We start from the raw sequence: 19,520 nt of genomic DNA, 5'->3' as shown, positions 1-19,520 counted from the left end.
TCAGCTCCTCCTTTGAGGTTTGATCTGCTTATGAAACAAAAAATTAATCCTGAGGCCTCAAGGAGAGATACAGAGATACAGAACCAAAGCAGACCCTCAGGAAAGAGGCTGATTGTTTTCATGTCTCAGGATTTCACTGTGCCGCTGTCAGACACAGAGATTAACAGAAACACACTCCATCTATCCAACCAACCATCCACCAGTCTCCCTTTGGTTGGACTTACCTAAAAAAAAGCTGAAGGGACGTCCAGGAGGGTGGAAGTCTGAATTTTACTTAACCCAAAGACTCCCAGAGCTGAGTGAAACACTGGCTCCTTTAAAAAATATTTTTCATCAGAAAATAAAATTGGCATATTTGGCGAAATGACACCTTCATCCCCATCATTTCCTCTTTCAGTCTGTCATGGTCATCTCTTGATGAAGTGTCGTAAAGGTGGAGTTGTTGTAACAGGAGCTCCACAAACTTTTCCTCTGTCTCATAGTTTCACCGCACAGCATCAGCTTCATCTTTGGCTTACTTTTGTGTTGGTTTAGGGTGACCTTACATCCTCTTTTCCTCCTGACATGTCCTTATTTTTGGTTGTGAAATACTTATGTTTGAGGGGATTTTATAAAATTCTCTGAAATGATTGGGCTTCACTCAGCTTGTTCTATCAACCATTAATATTTATGATAATGCGCTGCATTCTGATGTAAAGATGTTGAGCATGCACGCTGCATGCATCATGACTTGAAAGACCCAGGCAGCTCCTTCTCAAAGACCAAAACGGAAAGCAGACTCTGACTGCCCGTGCTGTGCTCTCAGACAGAAAGCGATGAAGATTTAATGCACTTTTATAGAAGAACTACAGAAAAAGAACCCCCCCTTCGTTGTAGCCGTGACAAAAGCACTGTGTACTTTGTCAAATTTTGACTGAAATTTTCGAACTGCTATTTATATTTTTGAACAAGATAAATATATTTGAGCAAAATGCTACCTCTCCTCTTCTTTTTTATTCAGGCATGCTCATTCATTTATTCATTCATTCATTTTCTACCACTTACCCTGTTCAGGGTCAGGGTGGCTGGAGCATGCCCCAGCTGTCTTGGGGCGAGAGGTGGGATACACCCTCAAACAACCTTTCATGCCTAGGGGTAAATTAGCATCATAAATTAACCTGATGAGCATGTTTTTAGACTGTGGGAGAAAGCTGGAGAGAACCCACACATGCACAGAGGCAACATGCAAACTCCACACAGAAAGACTCACCTTGTACAAACTGGGATTTAAAATTTAAGCATGTTGTGAGATTTTTTTTTTTAATTTATAGTTTAGTTTAGTTTGGGACTCAGAATATACCCTAGTTCATTCATGCACACAAATAGGGATATCCCCATACAGATTTTTTGACTTCTGATCTGATCTGATTTTTTCATGATTTGTTTTGCCGATACTGAACTAATACCGATACCTTTCTCTACTACATTCTGTGCTCTGTGGGATGAATCTGTTGTAAATTATGAATTATATTCGTTGTATTAACATGAGCCCTGTTGATACCATAGACTGTATATAGAGTGGACAGTGTGGCTCTGCCATTTATCATTGTATGGTTTTAAGCCAAAATTCCTACGTCACAGGTGCAGCCATTGAGCAGTTGTGCAGCCAGAGTCTGCGCAGTAGAGACTGAGGAATTCTGGGAGAATCTGAGTGGAGCTGGGTGACAAAAATAATATTTATATTTTTTTCTTTCGAGAGTCTAATCACTTCTTGACTCTACCTCCCAACATGTTTTGCAATCCCCCCCAAAAATACACGAGAATGGCAGCTGTCAATCATTGTTAAACGTTACGTGAAACCTTGTTTTTAACCTCGTATAACTAATGAAAACAAAACTTTTCAGAAAAAAGAGGACTTGAATACAAGACAGCCAAATAATATCTTCCACTCACCACAACAATCGGACATGAGAAACATTTCTATGAGGTGTATTAATTTTTAAAGTTTGACCACAGCCCATCTGGAATGACTGGAAAGCTGGATTTTTTAACCTATACTGCAGCCAGCCACCAGGGGGAGCAGTTTATGTGGAGACCTCACTTTGAGCTGAGCATGCGGACGTCCATATTTTTTTACAGTCTATGGTTGATACCTCCTCGAGGAACACTCACTTTACAAATGTTACATGATGCTGTTTTACTATCATTGCTTTCCAAAGAGAAGTAGCCATAAAGCGTGACGGTGCTGAAAACACATGAAAACTGGATCAGTCCTGTTTATGTAATGAAATCTGATGCTATCTGATCCTCCAAAATTAGCCGTATCAAGCGCTGATATTGATCATTGTATCAGATCGGGATATCCCTACACACAAACACACTCTTGTGCAGAGCTCTCTGTCCCCCCATTGGTCAATTCTCTGATGAATCCAACAGGTCAGACTGTTTGTAAGAAGCCTGGGTGGGGCTATAATCCTGTAGTTTAGTCTGAGTTGGCATTACATTTTTTTAACTTGCTAACTTGTTTATTTTTTTTTATCAAGTATTATATTACATAGACATTACTGATTGTTTTTGCAGAGGAAAGTTTTTTTGATTGCTCACTTTTAGACATTAAGATAAAAGTTGTTAGCTTAGTGAGACGAGATGTGCTCAAGCGTTAAGCATCACCTGCACTGGCCTTAGCAGCGTAATCAGAGGGCAGAAGTTTGTGTTTTTAAAGGTGTTTTGTTGATTTTAGAATGATTATTTATTTATTTTAACCAGAATCCTCAGCTGTCATTCTTAACCTGAAAATGAGCGTTCACATCAGATAAAGAGATAAAATAAGGTGGACATGACTTCAGTCGTTAACTTGAGGTTTTTCCTCATAACTGTCAAAACTTTGACAATTTTTTAAATGCTGCAGTGATGCAGGTCTTTCTCCTTTCTTCCTTTCATCCATGTGGCTCTTACCATCACCCTGAGGTGCTGGTGTTCACGTAGACCTCAGACCCAAACCTCACACTCAGACACTTTCTCTGATCCAGAGACTCCTCTTTGTTCTGACGATGCTCTGCTCTCCAAGGACTTCAAGCCTCTTCTCCTGAAGCGTCCCTGAATGTGGGTAAACTTTCCTCCGTGTGTTAACTGATAACTCAGGGCAGAGGTTATGAAAGTGTGCAGACTGCTGGAGGCTTTCTGAAGAAAGAGTCTTTTCAGCTTTCAGGGAACATTACGTCAGTTCTGACACCAGACTTTTTAAATATCCAGGAGTCATTCTCTGTGCTGGTAAAAATCAGAGTCTATTACCTTATTCCTGGAAGTCCCTCAGGATGGACCACAGCAGAGGGTCTGGAAACCTGGATCAGATCAGGAGATTGTGTAACCACAGAGGCTGTTCAGCTCAGACAGATCTTTAAAGGCACTCTAAAGATTTGTGGACAGTTTTGTCTCATTTTCTGAGGTACTTGTTTCTGTCTGCTCCTGTGCACAAACAGGATAAGATTTGGGGGCACATTAAGCCAAGGATAAACATAACCACCTCATAACCACCTAGCTCACATCAGGATTCAACCTCTGTTTTCACATCTGGATGGTTTGGAGATGTTCTCGTCCAATCCAGCTTCAGCTGCAGAGCTGCAGCTCAGTGTATCATCAGGGCTAAACATCTCCTGTTAATCGGCTGCTCTAGTTCAGACTTACGTCCAGCTGCTCGAAGCCTTAGATCTTTCTTTCTTGTCTTTCTTTTACAAGCTGCTGTTTGTGAGTGTGATATATCGCTGCTCTGCAGAGTGATGAGACCTCCACTCCTCCACCCCCTGACTCCTGAGTTTATAACCTTCTGTCTAAACGTTCATGAGACATCGACCTACTTGTCGGTTTACCCAAAGATAAGAAAAGGAGGCTGTGAGGTGATGACGTGAAGACAGAGCTGTGAAGGTGAGACTTTTTGATATGACAGAGAGAACACAGAAAAGAAAAAACACAACCATGGATCATTTACAACAAACATAAATTAGCAGGCCAAACAGGATGTTTGAAAATTCACATGTTGTTCAAGCTACCTCCCCTCAGACTTTTCCTCTTGTTTTTTATGCTTAGACAAAATCAAACCTTCAGCAGAAAATGTGCCGCTCTCCTCAGTAAAAAGAGTTTCCTCTCGTCTTTTATTTTGAAGGACTTTTTGCTGTTTTTAAACTCGAGTTGGTGGACTGGTTGAGTAGAGATTCTTGGTTTGGGAAGGGTTGAGGTTTTGGTTGAACCAAGTATGTGTGGAGGTCATGGAAGGATGGAGGGTTTGGTCAGAGTTACAGAAAGCAGCTGCTGAGAAACGCCTCCGACACACCTCCTCCGGTGGGTTTTATCAGGAACTATACCCTCAGCTGACGAGTTTACTTCTTAGATAATGTTTAAAACATATATTACCCATTATAACTTTGCTGGACGCTGTGGACTGGGCTCTTAAGAGGAGGGGGAGCACCTGGTTTGCTCACAGGTCACAGACAGATCGCTGCTGGTCTGGGGATCAGAAGAGTCCATGGCATGGGGAGCTCAGATCATCTGTGACGGCTCCATAAATCCTGCAGGACTTCTTCAGAAAGAGCTTACAGACTCCAGAGAGACAACAACAAACCATGGTCTGCAGGTTTACAACAGTATGTCTCTGTAGTAGAAGAGTCCAGGTGCTGACTTGAGAGATGTTGTATTAGACCTCCACAGAGCCCTACACACGTCTCACCCTGACACCTGAGAGACCTTTAGGGACCCTGACTCTTATTTTAAAACCTTTAGTTTCAGTCCCCTCATGGTCTCCTGGCCTCATCATCTGAGCCCTGATCCTGCTGTTGTCCCTGCCTGTCCTTTTCACTTAGCATGGACACAATGCAGGAAACATTCAGCTGCCAGCAGATTAAGCCCGTCCCTTTACCCCATCACACACACACACACACACACACACACACACACACACACACACACACACACACACACACACACACACACACACACACACACACACACACACACACAGGCCTGAGAAAACACATTCCAGGAGGCGGTGCAGAGTAAACCCTGTTTTCACAGTTTGCTGTCAGATTCCAGGAATCATTTCACAGCAGCTCTCGGACAAACGGACGGTGCGCCCGGCGTTTTGATTCCACGGTTTATCTTCATGTTCCAGAAATCCTGCTGTCAGGTGACCCAGCTCTTCCCCAAAGACTTCCTGCTCCCTGCCAGAATAAACTCTGCCAGCGCTCGTCCTGCTGCCTGCACGGAGCACCTGACATCTTAACACATTGAAAACTTTATCTTCACCTCTGGCTTAAAGCTCAAGTTAAAGAGCAGGTCATCGCTCTGTGCAGGTGTCTGTGAAAACGGACCTCAAACACTTTTCACACAAACTCAAGCAGAGCAGAGGTGAAATCTAAAGAGTCTCTGAAAGTCACAGTGGTCTTTTTAAAGAAACCTCATCTTAAGACAGTTTTCACATTCATATCAATATTTAGTGCAAACAGACGGATGTGCAGATGTCTCCACTGTTGTTATATTTCCACTAAAACAGAACCTAAGGGTCAGGGGAAGAAAGTCACAGACAGATGGGCCTGTGGGTTTTCTAAAAGGTGTCGTAGAGCGTCTGATTCCTCAAAGACAAACACTAAGTCTGCTGTGAAAAAGAAAAAAAAAGATAAACCAAGAATTTGGCCTAAAAGGAAATGTGAGTCACTGATCACAAGGGAAAGAGAAATGATCGTTAAACAGAAAGAAACTCTCATGAATCCAGACTCAAACACTTATTCAGATGTCTTTACTCATCCTGCCTTATCTCACTCTTTAGTTTTTTTCATCTTCCACTTTGATATCGAAGAAATTGAAGTTTTGCACCAAGATTTTTTGTCACTCACGCTCTTTGTTGAAAACTTTGAAACTGAAGGTGCTGGGTTAGAAACTTGGTCTGTTTGTGTTTGCACATGCAGCTCACTCTGATATGAGTTTCAGGATTTTTTTCTTTGTTTAAATATAACAGAAGACAACTTCATACTCGAAACTTTGTGTGTTTATCGATGATCTGATGTTTAATCTCTTCATCCAGAGGACAAACTGAAGCTGATATTTGGTTGTATTTTCCTGAACTTTTCTTGGAGACTTGTTCCTGTTGCTTTAGACTGTAGAAGTCCTGGTCATGTTTAAGTTTTAAACACTGGATTTTGTAAGGTTTCACTTCAGGTTGAAGTTTGTAGATTTAAAGATGAAATGAGCAAACATCAGAGGGATTTATGAGAAGGTCTTTGGCTCGCTCAGACTTTTGTTTCCTCTATGATTCGTTCAAACTTTGACGTCTTTATCATCACATCTTTAATCTAAGCAGTGATCTGGTTTCACAGTACTTAAGCGTGGCTGTTTCTCTTCTTCTCCTCCTCTCATGTTATCAGATTGATTTATGAATCGGTGAACGTGACACGCTACACGCCTACTGGTGAGGAAAGTTAAAGTTCAGTCAGTTAGACGACCTTTGACCCTGAGAACAGCTGACACAGACTTCATGGTAGCTGTCAGAGCGTTTTCACTCTTCAAACCTATTTGTTGGCGTCCTGAGAGGAGCGTGTCCTTTCGCGTAGCTTTTTATTTTCTTTTTAACGGCATATCTGTAGTTTAGAGCAGATTCAGTGATCCTCTAAGATCCTCTTATTCAGACTGACTTCAGCCTCTTACCGTGTGGTTTTCAGAGAACGCCAGCACAATGAATGATAAAATCTTATGTCACATGGTTGCACATCATTTGTAGAAGCAAAGCCTCCAGATTTCGACATTTCACTTTGTTTGTTTCATCTCCGTTTGAAGTTTCCCCTCCACTTTTTGTGATGCTCCTTTTCATGCAAACAACAAAATGTGTTTTTATTTTTCATTTGTGAAATGTTAACAACTTAAAAAGTTCCTGAGGTGTAAATACTTGCGGGTGTATTTCTGCAGCAGTGCATCACATGAAGGAGTAGTTGTTGCTCTGGTCTCTGACGGACGTGTCCTCTGTGTGTCCCACAGGCTGCAGCAGAGAAGCTCTCAGAGGACGGTTTGCTGCAGACGTCCGGCTGTGAGCTGCAGGACACCATGAGACGTCTGGGATCCAGCTCGGAGGACCGATCTCGCCTCACTGCTGCTCTCTCCTGTCTGAAGAGTGTGAATGAAGCAGGTGATACAGGTACGCTGGCTGCACTTTGTGCTGCATGTCCTACAGAGTTTAGACTGAAGAGTGTTTCATGTGGTTCCTCCTCCTCCTCCTCCTTCAGGTTCCTGCAGCTCCGACCCGTCACAGGACAGCGATGCCTTCTCTCCCCTCAGCCCCGCCTCCAGCTCCTTCAGCCCCTCCATCCCCCTTCAGCCCTCCGCCAACCACGGCCGCTCCATCTCCATATCTGTGGTGCCTTGCTCAGAGGAACAGAGGAGGTACATGTCAACAGAGGAAATGACAGACGCCTTCGCTTCTGAACCGTGTACGCCTCCACCTAGCCGGGCCTCAAAGACCCGCACCGCCAAGTCCTGCCAGACCCCACCTCCACCGTCACGCAAACTGCTGCAGCTCCTCCCCAACATCAACCTGACCCGGAGCAAGAGCCACGAGTCGCAGCTGGCCAACCGCATCGAGGAGCCTGCAACTCTCAGGTGAGGTTACACCAGGATCTGCTGCTCCTCGAGGAATAAAAGTTATTTTTTCAGGAGGAAAATACTCAAAGTTCCTCCAAGATTTATGATCCCAGAGATTTCTACCTTTGAGACCCAGAATGAAGCCGTTCATTTTGACTTCATGAAGACGTGGCACAAATGTCAACCCACACAGACCTGTCCTGCTTGCAGTTTGATGTCAAATTCTGTCTAAATAATCAGTAAAACGACACGTTCACAGCCTGTGATGATAAGCTGAGTATCATATCAGAGAACCTGCTGCAGTGACTTGTCTCTTTCTCGTCTTTCAGAGCTGGTAAAAAGAACAAAGTTTTAGCCGCTCTCCAGATCAACGGCTCGAGTCATCCTCCTGAGGATTCAGCTCTGCGCTCTCCTCCCCTCTCTGCACGAACTCCTGGTCCTGTCCCGTCCTCTGCCCCGTACATGATGACGGCTCACCCAGCCCTGCTGCCAGATGGTGAGACCTTAAAACGGACCTTGTCTCTCTTCAAGCCCCTCAGAGCATCTCAGAGTGACGACAATGTTTTGATGTTATTTTCAGGTGTGAGCATGAACAGGAGCTCACCTCAGACGCCCAGAAGAGACATCGGCCTCGCTGTGACACACAGGTAGGTTACAGTCACACCTGCAGACTTCCTGTCCTGTCCTGTCAGAATAAAAGCCTGAGTGGAAAATGTGACACGCTGTGGTCATGGTGTTTCAGTAAGTGTTGGCTGATGATGAGGGAGATTTTTATTTTTCAGAGCTTTCATTTTGCTGTAATTTAGAAGAATTCTAGCCTAGATATGGATTAAAGTTTAGACGAAATTAAAATAAAGTTAACTTCAGATCAGAATTAGATCACAATGAGTGTCAGAGGTTAAATCTGAAGCAAGATGAGGTGCATTAATTGATGCTTTGAAAAGAAGTTGTGTACAACTTAAATTTTACCTTTTCTCAAACATCATTTTTATTCTTATTTGGTTATAAATACATTTCAAAGTATGAATAAATGAGGAGGAAAACATGAGCTCTAGTGCATGAGGTTACAAGTCTCCCTCTGTTGGACAAAAAAAGTATTACAACTACTTACACTTTATTTTCCTAGTCAACACAAAATCACAAACTCTGCTCCTGGATTATTTTCAGCTGATCACTTAGATCATAGATGTAGAAAAATAAGATATTATGAAGCAAAAAACTTCAAAATCTGTTTCTTTAAGGTGATTTGAGGAGAGAGAATGATTAAAATCAGATGAAATGCTTCTTAATGACTGATTTTGTTGGTTTTCTGTCAATATTATAAAACCAAGGTGTGCTTTGCATTCAAAACCTCATGTTGTGATTTTTATTTTAATAGAAAAAAAGTGTATTTAAACCATTTGAGCATAAAACTCATCACCTCCCCAGGCTCCTGTACTTTTCTGTCCCCTAATAGTTTATTTTTTTCTGATCAAACTCTAAACTTTGTGTTATTCCAATAAAGTTGTGTAACGTTTTCTTCCTCGTAGGTTTTCCACAAAGTCGTGGCTCTCTCAGACGTGCCAGGTGTGTCGGAAGAGCATGATGTTTGGTGTTAAATGCAAACACTGCAAGTAAGAGATCCTACATGTCAAACTCAATGCTCAACTCTGTGCCCTGGTGTCATCAGCTGACGTTGGGTCCTCTGTTTACAGGTTAAAGTGTCACAACAAATGTACCAAAGATGCTCCCTCGTGTCGGATATCATTCCTCACATGTAAGAAACACGCACACTCTCTTTTTTTCGGGGGTTTAAACTGAGTTATGAGGACACTTTGAAGCTGTCTGCTCAGTTTTGAGCCTGTCAAAAAATTGTGAACTGCTTCTTTAATATCTCTGTTTGTTTACTAAATCTGGTTTCAGTGCCGAGGATGCGCCGAGCAGAATCAGTTCCTTCAGATATCAACAACCGGATCGATCACACGGCGGAGATCCCGCTGCAGTTTAGGACTTTACCCAAAGCGATAACCAAGAGGGTGTGTTTAGGATCCTCTTTAATTAAAGCTCAAACATCATTTACTCTGTTTTATTTATATATATCTGTGTGCGTGTGCTCCCAGGAGCCCCCTCCCAGTATACACCAGCTGGACTCCAGCAGCAACCCTTCCTCAGCCACCTCCTCCACCCCGTCCTCCCCCGCCCTCCTCCAGCAGAGTAACCCCCCCAGCGTCAGCGCAACACCGCCTCCCAACCCATCACCACAGGGCTGCCGGGACGACCGCTTCCACTTCCCAGGTGATCATGCCTTCTCACTTTAACACTCAGTGTGGTTGCATTCTGGGAAATGTAGGATTCACAATCAAACTCATCCTGAAGTTTTGTTTCCACAGATGTTCCTGATTCCTCTCAGCCTGCTGCTGGAGGCTGCTACGAGACAGGGTAAGACTCTGACTTCTACAAAAGGTTTTACTCCCACACCTCTCGCACCTCATTCAGGCACCCTCCAGCATGGCCACCTTCAGACAGATAGAAGTTCCCTTAACTGAAGATCAGAGCACTTTTCTCCTCATCAAAGGTTTTTTTTTTTCCAAGAACTTAGCAGCAGCTTTCCCAGAATGAGTATGATTACTTTATCCAAATTTGGCTTTTGAAGTCCCACCCCTTATTGATTTTGATTGGTCAATGATTGGCATGCGTTAACTGAGCGCGCTGGGAGTGATAAACCTCTGGGGCCAGTTGTTCAAAGAATTTAATCCAGATCAAAATGACCAGGATTTGGAAATCCCATTTCTTGCTATCCAGGATCAGGTAATCTGTCTCAGTTTTATGCCGGTTTTTCAAAGCATCACTAGATTGGATTACCTTGATCCGCACACACAGTTTTTAAGATCACCAAATCCTGATTACCAGTGCTCTAAATGGGACAACATATCATAATGTGGGCTAACAGCTGTATAAAGCACAACAGGTAGAAGAGCCAACATGGGGTCATTGTTGGTGTTTTTTTTTCATTTTGAGAAATAACAAAAATAACATAAACATCCACTTCTATTTTTGATTTCTTCTTTTTTTGTGGCCCCTAATCTGAGCCATAAAGAATGAATAATACATATACAAAGAAAATACAAAGTGGATATTCTGAAAACATCTGAAATGTAAAAAAAAAGAGGCTAATTGTCCGATAGTTGGCGAAATAAAAAAAAAATGTTCAGGCTTCTTCTTTATCTGTGAAGGACAGTCCAGTATTTTTTAGGCTCTGCTTTTGGAAGGTGGATCTGCAGTTTTTGGTTTGCTGCAGTTTGGTCTACTTGATTTGTTCCTTTGCCAGGAGTATCTGTGCTTCTGCTCTTTCATTTTCTCTTTGTTTTTACTTTACTTGCTATTCTGAAAGGCTTCATTGGTAGCCTGAGGTAACTTTATCTACTTTATCACTTTAATAATTAAACAAGCCAAGTGCAAAGTATGATTAAAAGTATTGACTCTAAATTGTACAAATGTTTTATTATTTGGCCAATTTTAAAGTTATACTACATTTTCTTTCTGAAATCCAGCTTGAAATCCTACCCCCTGATGGGATCAGGGTAACCTTTTTTTTTGGATCACAGTGATCCAGATCCTACTGAAAAGTAATATACAACACAAACTTAAGGTTTGATCCAGATTAAAACTAGGATTGGATTACGTGATCATATTCGATTTTGAAATCCTTCTTTCCCTTTTGAACAACCCTTTTTCAGAATTAAACTAATCCAATAACCAAAGTCCGATTGAATTACCCTGATGCTGAGGGATTTTACTCTGAGGATGCTGAGCTACATTTGGTTTGGAAAATAAGATGCATGCACAAAAAATAGATCGCATTGTAAGAAGCCCTCATACTCTGAAATGCATGTAGTCATCAATAGACACAGACAGGAAGTGCAGCAAGGTGGGACACTTTTACTTCACGAGAAACGTGGGCATGACTTTAACACTTGGCTGAATACCCTGCACAGATCTTACAGAGTGTATTTGTTTCATTTCCAGTCAGAGTTTCTCCTCACACTCAGTGAAACTTTTGCTCCTGACCTGATTATGATGATTAAAAATGTCAGCTGATGCAGAGAGCAGACTTTAAAGTGTTTGAGTTTCCCTCAGCGTTGTTTGCTGAACGTGTTTATCTGCAGAGTTTCAGTCTGGAGGTTCATTTACATCGGACTCATAAAGCCTGAAATAAGAGCTGTGGCTAACGCTGATTATTCTTCTGATTTGTCTCCAGAGCGTCACAAGTGGACAGCGCAGAAACTCAGCTCACTGAGGCAGAACAAGGAGGGGTGAGACACACACATGTGCACACATATTTTTATATGTTACATAGCTCCAAAGAAGGAGTGAAAACAGTCATTTCCTTATTTTGCGTGATGAATTTACTTTACTCATTTCACATAAAGAAACTCCAGCACATAAAGAAAACCTTTGAAGTTCTATGAGTCCATAAAATAATCTGTAAACTAACTTTTTCAATAAAAATCTTATTTTTTTTTCTTAGAGTAGATAATGTAATACAATAAACCATCAAAACAACCTTGATATCAGAGTGCAGGTGTGGATAGGGGAGAAATGAAGAGAAATTTTCCAACAAGGAGGTTTGATTTTGTGATTTTCCAGCATTAACTTATTTTTTTGTCTCACTATGAAATTTTTTCTTGGATAAATTTGAATCAATACCACATTTTCATCTCAAGAAGAGCAAATTTCTTATTTAAATCAGTCTGTCTGTTGATGAGTTCAAGTTAATGACTTAAAAAGTGCTCATGAAATAAATGCAGATTATACTCATGCATTTTATGTATTTTTTTAATCTGTATGGACATAAATACACATGACTTCTGATACTATTTGTTTTGTTTTGTTTTGCCATCTTTGGGATATCTTCCTTTTTTCTTATTTCTGTTATTTATCAGTGTGTTTTTTATTTTATGATCCTAAATGTTTATAGAGGTAGATGTTGAGTCTCAGCAGCTGTGATGGGATCATTTTTTATAAAGCAGCAGTTAAAGGTCTTTACATTTTCAACACAAACTTTTCTCTCACCTGTTTGATAAATCAAACCTTGTGTGTTTGTTTCAGGATGAGGCAGAAGAAGACTTCCACGCTGAGGAGGAGGAGGAAGCAGCCGACCCGAGCAGCCGGACCAAGAGCTTCTCCCCAGAGGAGGGTGACGAGGACGGGCTGGAGGAGCTGCCTCCTATCTGCCGGCGTGGGGTTGTGGGCCGCTGGAGGGGCCCCATCTCCCGTAAAGCAAGTCAGACCAGCGTGTACCTGCAGGAGTGGGACATCCCGTACGAGCAGCTGCAGCTGGGGGAGCTCATTGGAAAGGTGAGCGCACAGAGGACCCGGGATGTAGGATGGAGGCCAAACCTGAAATGACTTCCTGCCAGAGAAACATGAATGTGTCACAGATATAAAACATGAAACCTGAACCTGCAGCTGAGTCATGTGACCCTCATGTCACGTCTTCAGGGTCGCTGGGGGAAGGTGCATAAAGGCCGCTGGCACGGCGAGGTGGCAATCCGTCTGCTGGAGATCGACGGGAACAACCAGGACCACCTGAAGGTGTTCAAGAAGGAGGTCATGAACTACAGACAAACCCGACACGAGAATGTGGTGCTGTTCATGGGCGCCTGCATGGCCCCGCCCCATCTCGCCATCATTACCAGGTATACACACACACACACCTGAGGAGGTCTGCTGCTTCTCTTTTCCAGCAAAGACCAAAGACCTCTCTTTCTCTCACCCTGTTGGATTGTTTCTTTACTTTCTGCAAAAATCAAAGTTTTGGTGATCATATACCTGCAGCTTTAACAGCATACTCCTGTTTTGTGCTCAGTTTCTGCAAAGGCATGACTCTCTACTCTGTTGTAAGAGAAAGAGGTCACCTACTGGACATCAACAAGATCAGGCAAATTGCACAAGACATCGTAAAGGTAAGAAACTCATGTTTGAAGCTCATAAATCTAAATTCATAAAAACCAAGACCTGAAATGATCAGATTGTGTCGTCATTCATAAAATATCACTTTTCACTTTTTCCCCAAAGATACCGGTAGACTCACATAGTTAGTTTATGAGTTATTTATGTAAAATTAATATATTGTTGGCTCCAAACTGTTCATTTTATGATGCAATCAAACATTTAAACTCACTGATGAGGGAAGACATTGGTCAGAAACTCAGTCATGTGATGACGGTTTCTTGTTTCTGTTTTTAAATGATCCTGAAATGAGCTGATGTGTTTCCTCCACAGGGAATGGGTTACCTGCACGCTAAAGAAATCATCCACAAAGACCTGAAATCAAAAAATGTTTTCTACAACACCAACAAGGTGGTGATCACTGACTTCGGCCTGTTCGGGATGTCTGGAGTCGTACAGGAGGGCAGGTAGGAGGAGGGCACAGAGACATTGGATCTGGATCTCATATTTCACATATATGTCATAAATGAGTGTGTGTGTGTGTGTGTGTGTGTGTGTGTGTGTGTGTGTGTGTGTGTGTGTGTGTGTGTGTGTGTGTGTGGTGTGTGGTGTGTGTGTGTGTGTGTGTGTGTGTGTGTGTGTGTGTGTGTGTGTGTGTGTGTGTGTGTTTAGAAGAAAGAACGTGCTGCGGATACCACAAGGCTGGATCTCTTACCTCGCTCCAGAAATTGTACGAAGAATGAGTCCAGAGGAGGACGAGGATCAGTTGCTCTTCTCCAAAGCTGCAGACGTTTACGCTTTTGGGTATCCAAGGATTCTTATAAAAAACTTTAAGTCTTAATCTAGGCTGATTTTTTTTTTTAAGTAAAACTTTACTATCATTGCAGATACACAGGGAAAATTGTGTGTTTTTCCAGCTATCATTTAAAAACACATTGACAACAATATTGTATAACTAAAGATTGCATAAACCAATATACACTCATCGGCCACTTTATCAGGTGCACCTTGCTAGTACCGGGTTGGACCCCCTTTATCCTTCAGAACTGCCTTAATCCTTGGTGGCATAGATTCAACAAGGTACTGGAAACATTCCTCAGAGACTTTGGTTCATGTTGACATGATAGCATCACACAGTTGCTGCAGATTTGTCGGCTGAACATCCATGATGAGAATCTCCCGTTCCACCACATCCCAAAGGTGCTCTATTGGATTGAGATCTGGGGACTGTGGAGGACATTTGAGTACAGGGAACTCATTGTCATGTTGAAGAAACCAGTCTGAGATGATTCCAGCTTTATGACATGGAGCGTTATCCTGCTGGAAGTAGCCATCAGAAGATGGGTACACTGTGCTCATAAAGGGATGGACATGGTCAGCAACAATACTCAGGTAGGCTGTGGACTTTAAACCATGCTCAGTTGGTACTAAGGGGCCTAAAGTGAGCCAAGGAAATATCTCCCACACCATTACACCACCAGCAGCAGCCTGAACCGTTGATACAAGGCAGGATGGATCCATGCTTTCATGTTGTTGACGCCAAATTCTGACGCCACCATCCGAATGTGGAGCAGAAATCCAGATTCATCAAACCAGGCAGCGTTTTTCCAATCTTCTATTGTCCAGATTTGGTGTTGCTGTGTGAATTGTAGCCTCAGTTTCCTGTTCTTTGCTGACAGGAGGGTCACCCGGTGTGGTCCTCTGCTGCTGTAGCCCATCTGCCTCAAGGTTGGACGTGTTGTGTGTTCAGAGATGCTCTTCTGCAGACCTCGGTTGTAACCAGTGGTTATTTGAGTAACTGTTGCCTTTCTATCAGCTCCAACCAGTCTGTCGATTCTCCTCTGACCTCTGGGGTCAACAAGGCATTTTGGCCCACAGAACTGCCGCTCACTGGATGTTTGCTCTTTTTGGGACCATTCTCTGTAAACCCTAGAGATGGTTGTGGGTTAAAATCCCAGTAGGTCAACAGTTTCTGAAATACTCAGACCAGCCCGTCTGGCACCAACAGCCATCGTCTTGACCATGTCTACATGCCTAAGTCCATTGAGTTGTTGCCATGTGATTGGCTGATTAGAAATATGTGTTAACAAGCATTTGGACAGGTATGCCTGATAAAGTCGCTGATGAGTGTAGATTTTCATTTTAGTAAGACACTCTAAATTGGGCATTTAGTGATGAAGTCAAGCATTGTGTCCCTGAGCCTGTTCTCTTTTTATTTCATGTGTGAAACATATAAGATTGGTGAAAGCACTAGACCACACAAGACATGTAAAATACAAAGTTTAAGGATGTAATTAGAGTTTAAGACTAAGTAACAACACTGAAAGCAGACATAAAACAAACTGACAATCAAAAGACAGAGCCGTTAGTGTAACTGTCTTAAGAAAAAAGATTAGAAAAAGAGAGTTCAAAACTGTGGACCTTTTCTTCTTCTTTTTTTTTTTTTATCTTTTAGCAAATTTAGCAACTAGATTCGTTTTTCTTCTTACAGTATCAAAAAATCCTTAAAAAATGCCTGTGTATATTTCTCCTGGCTTCACTTGGCTGATAAAGTCCGTAACTTCAGATTAACAATGTGATATCTTATCACTCTGATCGGTTTGTTGTGCATCTTTCTCAGCACGATCTGGTACGAGCTGCAGGTCGGGGACTGGCCGATCACTGACCTTCCTGTGGAGGCTAAAATCTGGCTGGCAGGCAGTGGAGAGGGCATAAAGAAGGTCCTGGCAGACGCCAACCTGGGCAAAGAGGTGACGGTGAGTCTGATCAGTTTGATGATTTATTGCTCACACAGAAGCAGCTGATAGAGCCGGATGATGATGATAATGGATAGCTGTGATTTTACAAAGGAAACTCTCTGTCCCATCAGGAGATCCTCTCCGCCTGCTGGTCCCCTGAAGCCGACAGCAGGCCGACCTTCACCCAGCTGTCTGACATGCTAGAGAAACTCCCCAAACTGAACCGCAGGCTGTCTCACCCTGGACACTTCTGGAAGACCACAGAGTACGTATCATAGAGCCAGGAAGGGATTAAACCCTCCTCACAGCAGGAGGAGGAGCTTCCTGGGGGAGGAGCCTGATAGACTTTTAAAAAGGGAGGAGCCCACACAAACAAAAGGAACCTGCTGTAAATAAGAGTGTGTAGAAATGTGAACACTGAGTTTGTCCTGCTGAGTATGAACTGTTGTCAGAAACCTTTTCTAATGTGACTTTATTTTGTATCTTGAGGAAAGCTCCACCAGAGACTGTGTTAGATTTTAACTTCCTCTGAACTTCCTTCATCTTTTTTTCCATCCTGTGTTTCTCTCCTTCTCTGTTTCTTTTGGGCTGCCGGCTGATCTCCGCTGAACTTTACCCTGCGACCTTTTCCTCCATTTCCTCTCCTCTTTCTTCCCTTCACTCCTGTCTCCCACCCCTCCTGATGTTTGACTCCTCCTCCTGATGAAGGCTGTGGGATCATCATCATCATCAGTGTCTGAGAGATCACTGCCATCAGGGCCTTCATGCCCACTGTCCGTACATGTACAAATACTGCAGCTGAGAGTCACAGCAGATTATATTAAAGGTCCCATATCATGCTCCTTTTCTGCAGTTTGATATTGATCATTGATGTCTTTATGAAATGGTGGTAACATGTTTTGGTCCAAAAAGCCAATAAATCAAGCACAGCAGCATTGTTTCCAGGCTCTCATAGCCCCTCTGTTCAGAACGCTCTGATTTAGTGGGCGTGACCTTCATATGTAAATGAGCCACCGATGATACCACCCCGCTCTTCCACATCACTGAGAGCGCTGCCACAAGCTCCAAGTGCACAATATTTAGAAAACAGCAAAGCTTGTTTACCGTAACATTACAGGCTAAAACAACAGGCTAACCGCAGCTAAAGTTAGCATCCTGAAGCTAACACAGAGACAGGGGGGACACTGAGGAAAAGCTCTTACATCTGCTCCGCAGCACACAGCATTTAAAATAATCACATTTCCAGGGTCTGAGGTTTGTTGGTAGATGGTTGGTAATGCGCCTGGATTCAGGACCAGTCTATTCACTAGCCCTCTGTTGAACTGTCCAAAGTTGGAAAAGCAGTTGGCCACGAAGTGACTTTGAAACACATGCAGAGTTTTACTGAGTGTAGCTGGCACATTTCCTTGATAAATGAACTCTAGCCACTTAGTCTTGTCTTCTCTTCCGAGATGGAAGCTTGTGCATGGAACTATGTGGCTGTTTACAGCCAAAAACAGAGCAGTGATGGCTCTTCAACTTTGGCATTCTCCTCCCTGCTGCTGGAGAGATTTTTCTCCAGCAGGAGGGAGAGGAGTGGGTGGGAGGGGGTTCCAGGGTATCTGCTCTGGTGAACCATTCAGGTCAGACTTAGGCCCTGATTGGTCAAAAAAAGGAATCGCACACGTCGGCAAATCCCCAAAATCCAAACAGCTCTAAAAGGTCAGGATTTTACATTCACAAGCAATACCAAGTACAGGTTTTGTCATTAAATATCGCATTTTGTGGGCTGGGAGGAAAGCCAAAGACCCACAAATTTCACTGAAAGACTTAATCAAGTGATTTTTGCATAATATGGGACCTTTAATCTGTAGAGATTCATATGTCACATGTCATATCTCACCTCCTTCAGATACAGTTTTTGACATTAATACCAAGTTTAAAGAACTCTTAAACCAGGCTGGTACTAGTGATATTATTTAATAAACAATTTTTTTTAAGGTCCGTTTCACTCTTTTTACGCAGAACAGTTTTTGTTAAAGTAGAAATATTCTCTATTCTCGTTAAAAATGATGATCCATTGATTCACAAGTCTGTGCAGCTTTGTAAATGTTCTTTATCTGTAAAAACTGGAAACAGGTTAGCTTCAATTCACATCTGATCCAATCATGCAGAGCCTCTTCTTTATGCAGAGTAAGCCGAGGCTCCCCCTGGTGTTCTGTGTCAAAACTGCAGGAATATTTTCAGCACAAGGATAAAAAACAAATAAAACACATGCTGGTGCCAACAGTTTGGTGGAGGGTTAAAGGAAAATAGAATAAACCAATCACTGTCTGTTCAATAAAAAGCTGCAGGCAGGGTTTAAATGTTCAGCAACTTATCTGATTGGATCAAACTTTAACTGAATGTTCATTGTTAAAAAAAAAGATTTGATATCAATTTAGATCTGGTTATTCAATTTTATTTTTACCACTTTAAACATCCAGTTTATCACACTCCTAAAACTGACCCATTATTTTATTAAACCACCAGATGAAAAAAAAACAAGATCTGTTAATGCTACATCACATTCATGTGAAAAAAGCAGAGAAAGATGTAAAAAAAAAAAGAAGATATTTGGACTTAATAATATCTTTAAACATTACTCTTCAAAGCCCCTGAACAGACCAAGAAGACTTAATTTTAGTAGAATGATTTAATCCACAGTGAGTCTCAGTTTGTGAAGGTTGTTCTGTGTATCAGGTGACGTCTTGTTGTGAGAATTAAACTGTAAAATAAATCAAATATCCCTGACATGCTGCAGAAAATCAAACCTTAAAAAATACTGTTTGTTTGGGGAGCTTTGTCTTTTGCTGCTGTAATAAATATCAGAGTTTTATAAAACAATAAAAGTAAAAGATCAAACCACACATTAAATCACTCGATGTTTGAACTCAGGAGAGCAAAGAGGCAGAAAATGTTGTTCAGAGTGAAAAGTGTGTGAGGTACCAACGTCGGTAATTCAGGTGTGAACACTGTGGTAGAGGACAGGATGTGTGTGTGTGCCTGTGTGTGTGTGTGTGTGTCTCTTAATCTGTCTGAATGTAAAGCACAAAGTTGTACTCACACAGCCCTGAACATTCAGTGTTTAAAGGGTAAAACTGAACTGTCTGACTATGTGCAGACTGGTTTTGGTGGACTGTGTGTGTGTTTTTGTTTTTTGAGGAGGGTTTTTTGTTGTGTAGAGTATTTTTGTACAGGATGTGTTCAAAGTTTTTAATATTCTGTTCTTAACGT

General features: G+C 42.2%; 1 protein-coding gene across 3 annotated transcripts in view; it reads left to right on the top strand.

Annotated features, from left to right (window-relative positions):
• The window catches only part of LOC141798487 (kinase suppressor of Ras 1-like), a 40,742-nt gene extending 21,222 nt beyond the window's left edge, over positions 1 to 19,520 (top strand). For all 3 annotated transcript variants that reach the window (XM_074680473.1, XM_074680472.1, XM_074680471.1), the window contains exons 2-19: positions 6,997 to 7,153; positions 7,242 to 7,614; positions 7,926 to 8,092; positions 8,177 to 8,243; positions 9,126 to 9,209; positions 9,291 to 9,352; positions 9,499 to 9,611; positions 9,696 to 9,870; positions 9,966 to 10,014; positions 11,834 to 11,888; positions 12,685 to 12,933; positions 13,078 to 13,274; positions 13,445 to 13,541; positions 13,861 to 13,994; positions 14,200 to 14,331; positions 16,148 to 16,283; positions 16,397 to 16,530; positions 16,974 to 19,520. In XM_074680473.1, the coding sequence (XP_074536574.1) occupies positions 7,063 to 7,153; positions 7,242 to 7,614; positions 7,926 to 8,092; positions 8,177 to 8,243; positions 9,126 to 9,209; positions 9,291 to 9,352; positions 9,499 to 9,611; positions 9,696 to 9,870; positions 9,966 to 10,014; positions 11,834 to 11,888; positions 12,685 to 12,933; positions 13,078 to 13,274; positions 13,445 to 13,541; positions 13,861 to 13,994; positions 14,200 to 14,331; positions 16,148 to 16,283; positions 16,397 to 16,530; positions 16,974 to 17,067 (2,409 nt within the window). In that variant the 5' untranslated portion in view covers positions 6,997 to 7,062 and the 3' untranslated portion in view covers positions 17,068 to 19,520. The remainder of the gene's footprint in view (positions 1 to 6,996; positions 7,154 to 7,241; positions 7,615 to 7,925; positions 8,093 to 8,176; positions 8,244 to 9,125; positions 9,210 to 9,290; positions 9,353 to 9,498; positions 9,612 to 9,695; positions 9,871 to 9,965; positions 10,015 to 11,833; positions 11,889 to 12,684; positions 12,934 to 13,077; positions 13,275 to 13,444; positions 13,542 to 13,860; positions 13,995 to 14,199; positions 14,332 to 16,147; positions 16,284 to 16,396; positions 16,531 to 16,973) is intronic.

The sequence above is a fragment of the Halichoeres trimaculatus genome, unplaced genomic scaffold (assembly GCF_033239565.1).
Source record: "Halichoeres trimaculatus isolate MK-OKI-2021-1 unplaced genomic scaffold, fHalTri1.1 fHalTri1_scaffold_9, whole genome shotgun sequence".
Classification (NCBI taxonomy): Eukaryota; Metazoa; Chordata; class Actinopteri; order Labriformes; family Labridae; genus Halichoeres; species Halichoeres trimaculatus.
Note: the sequence above shows the minus strand (reverse complement) of the source record. Positions and strands in the feature narration are given on the sequence as shown.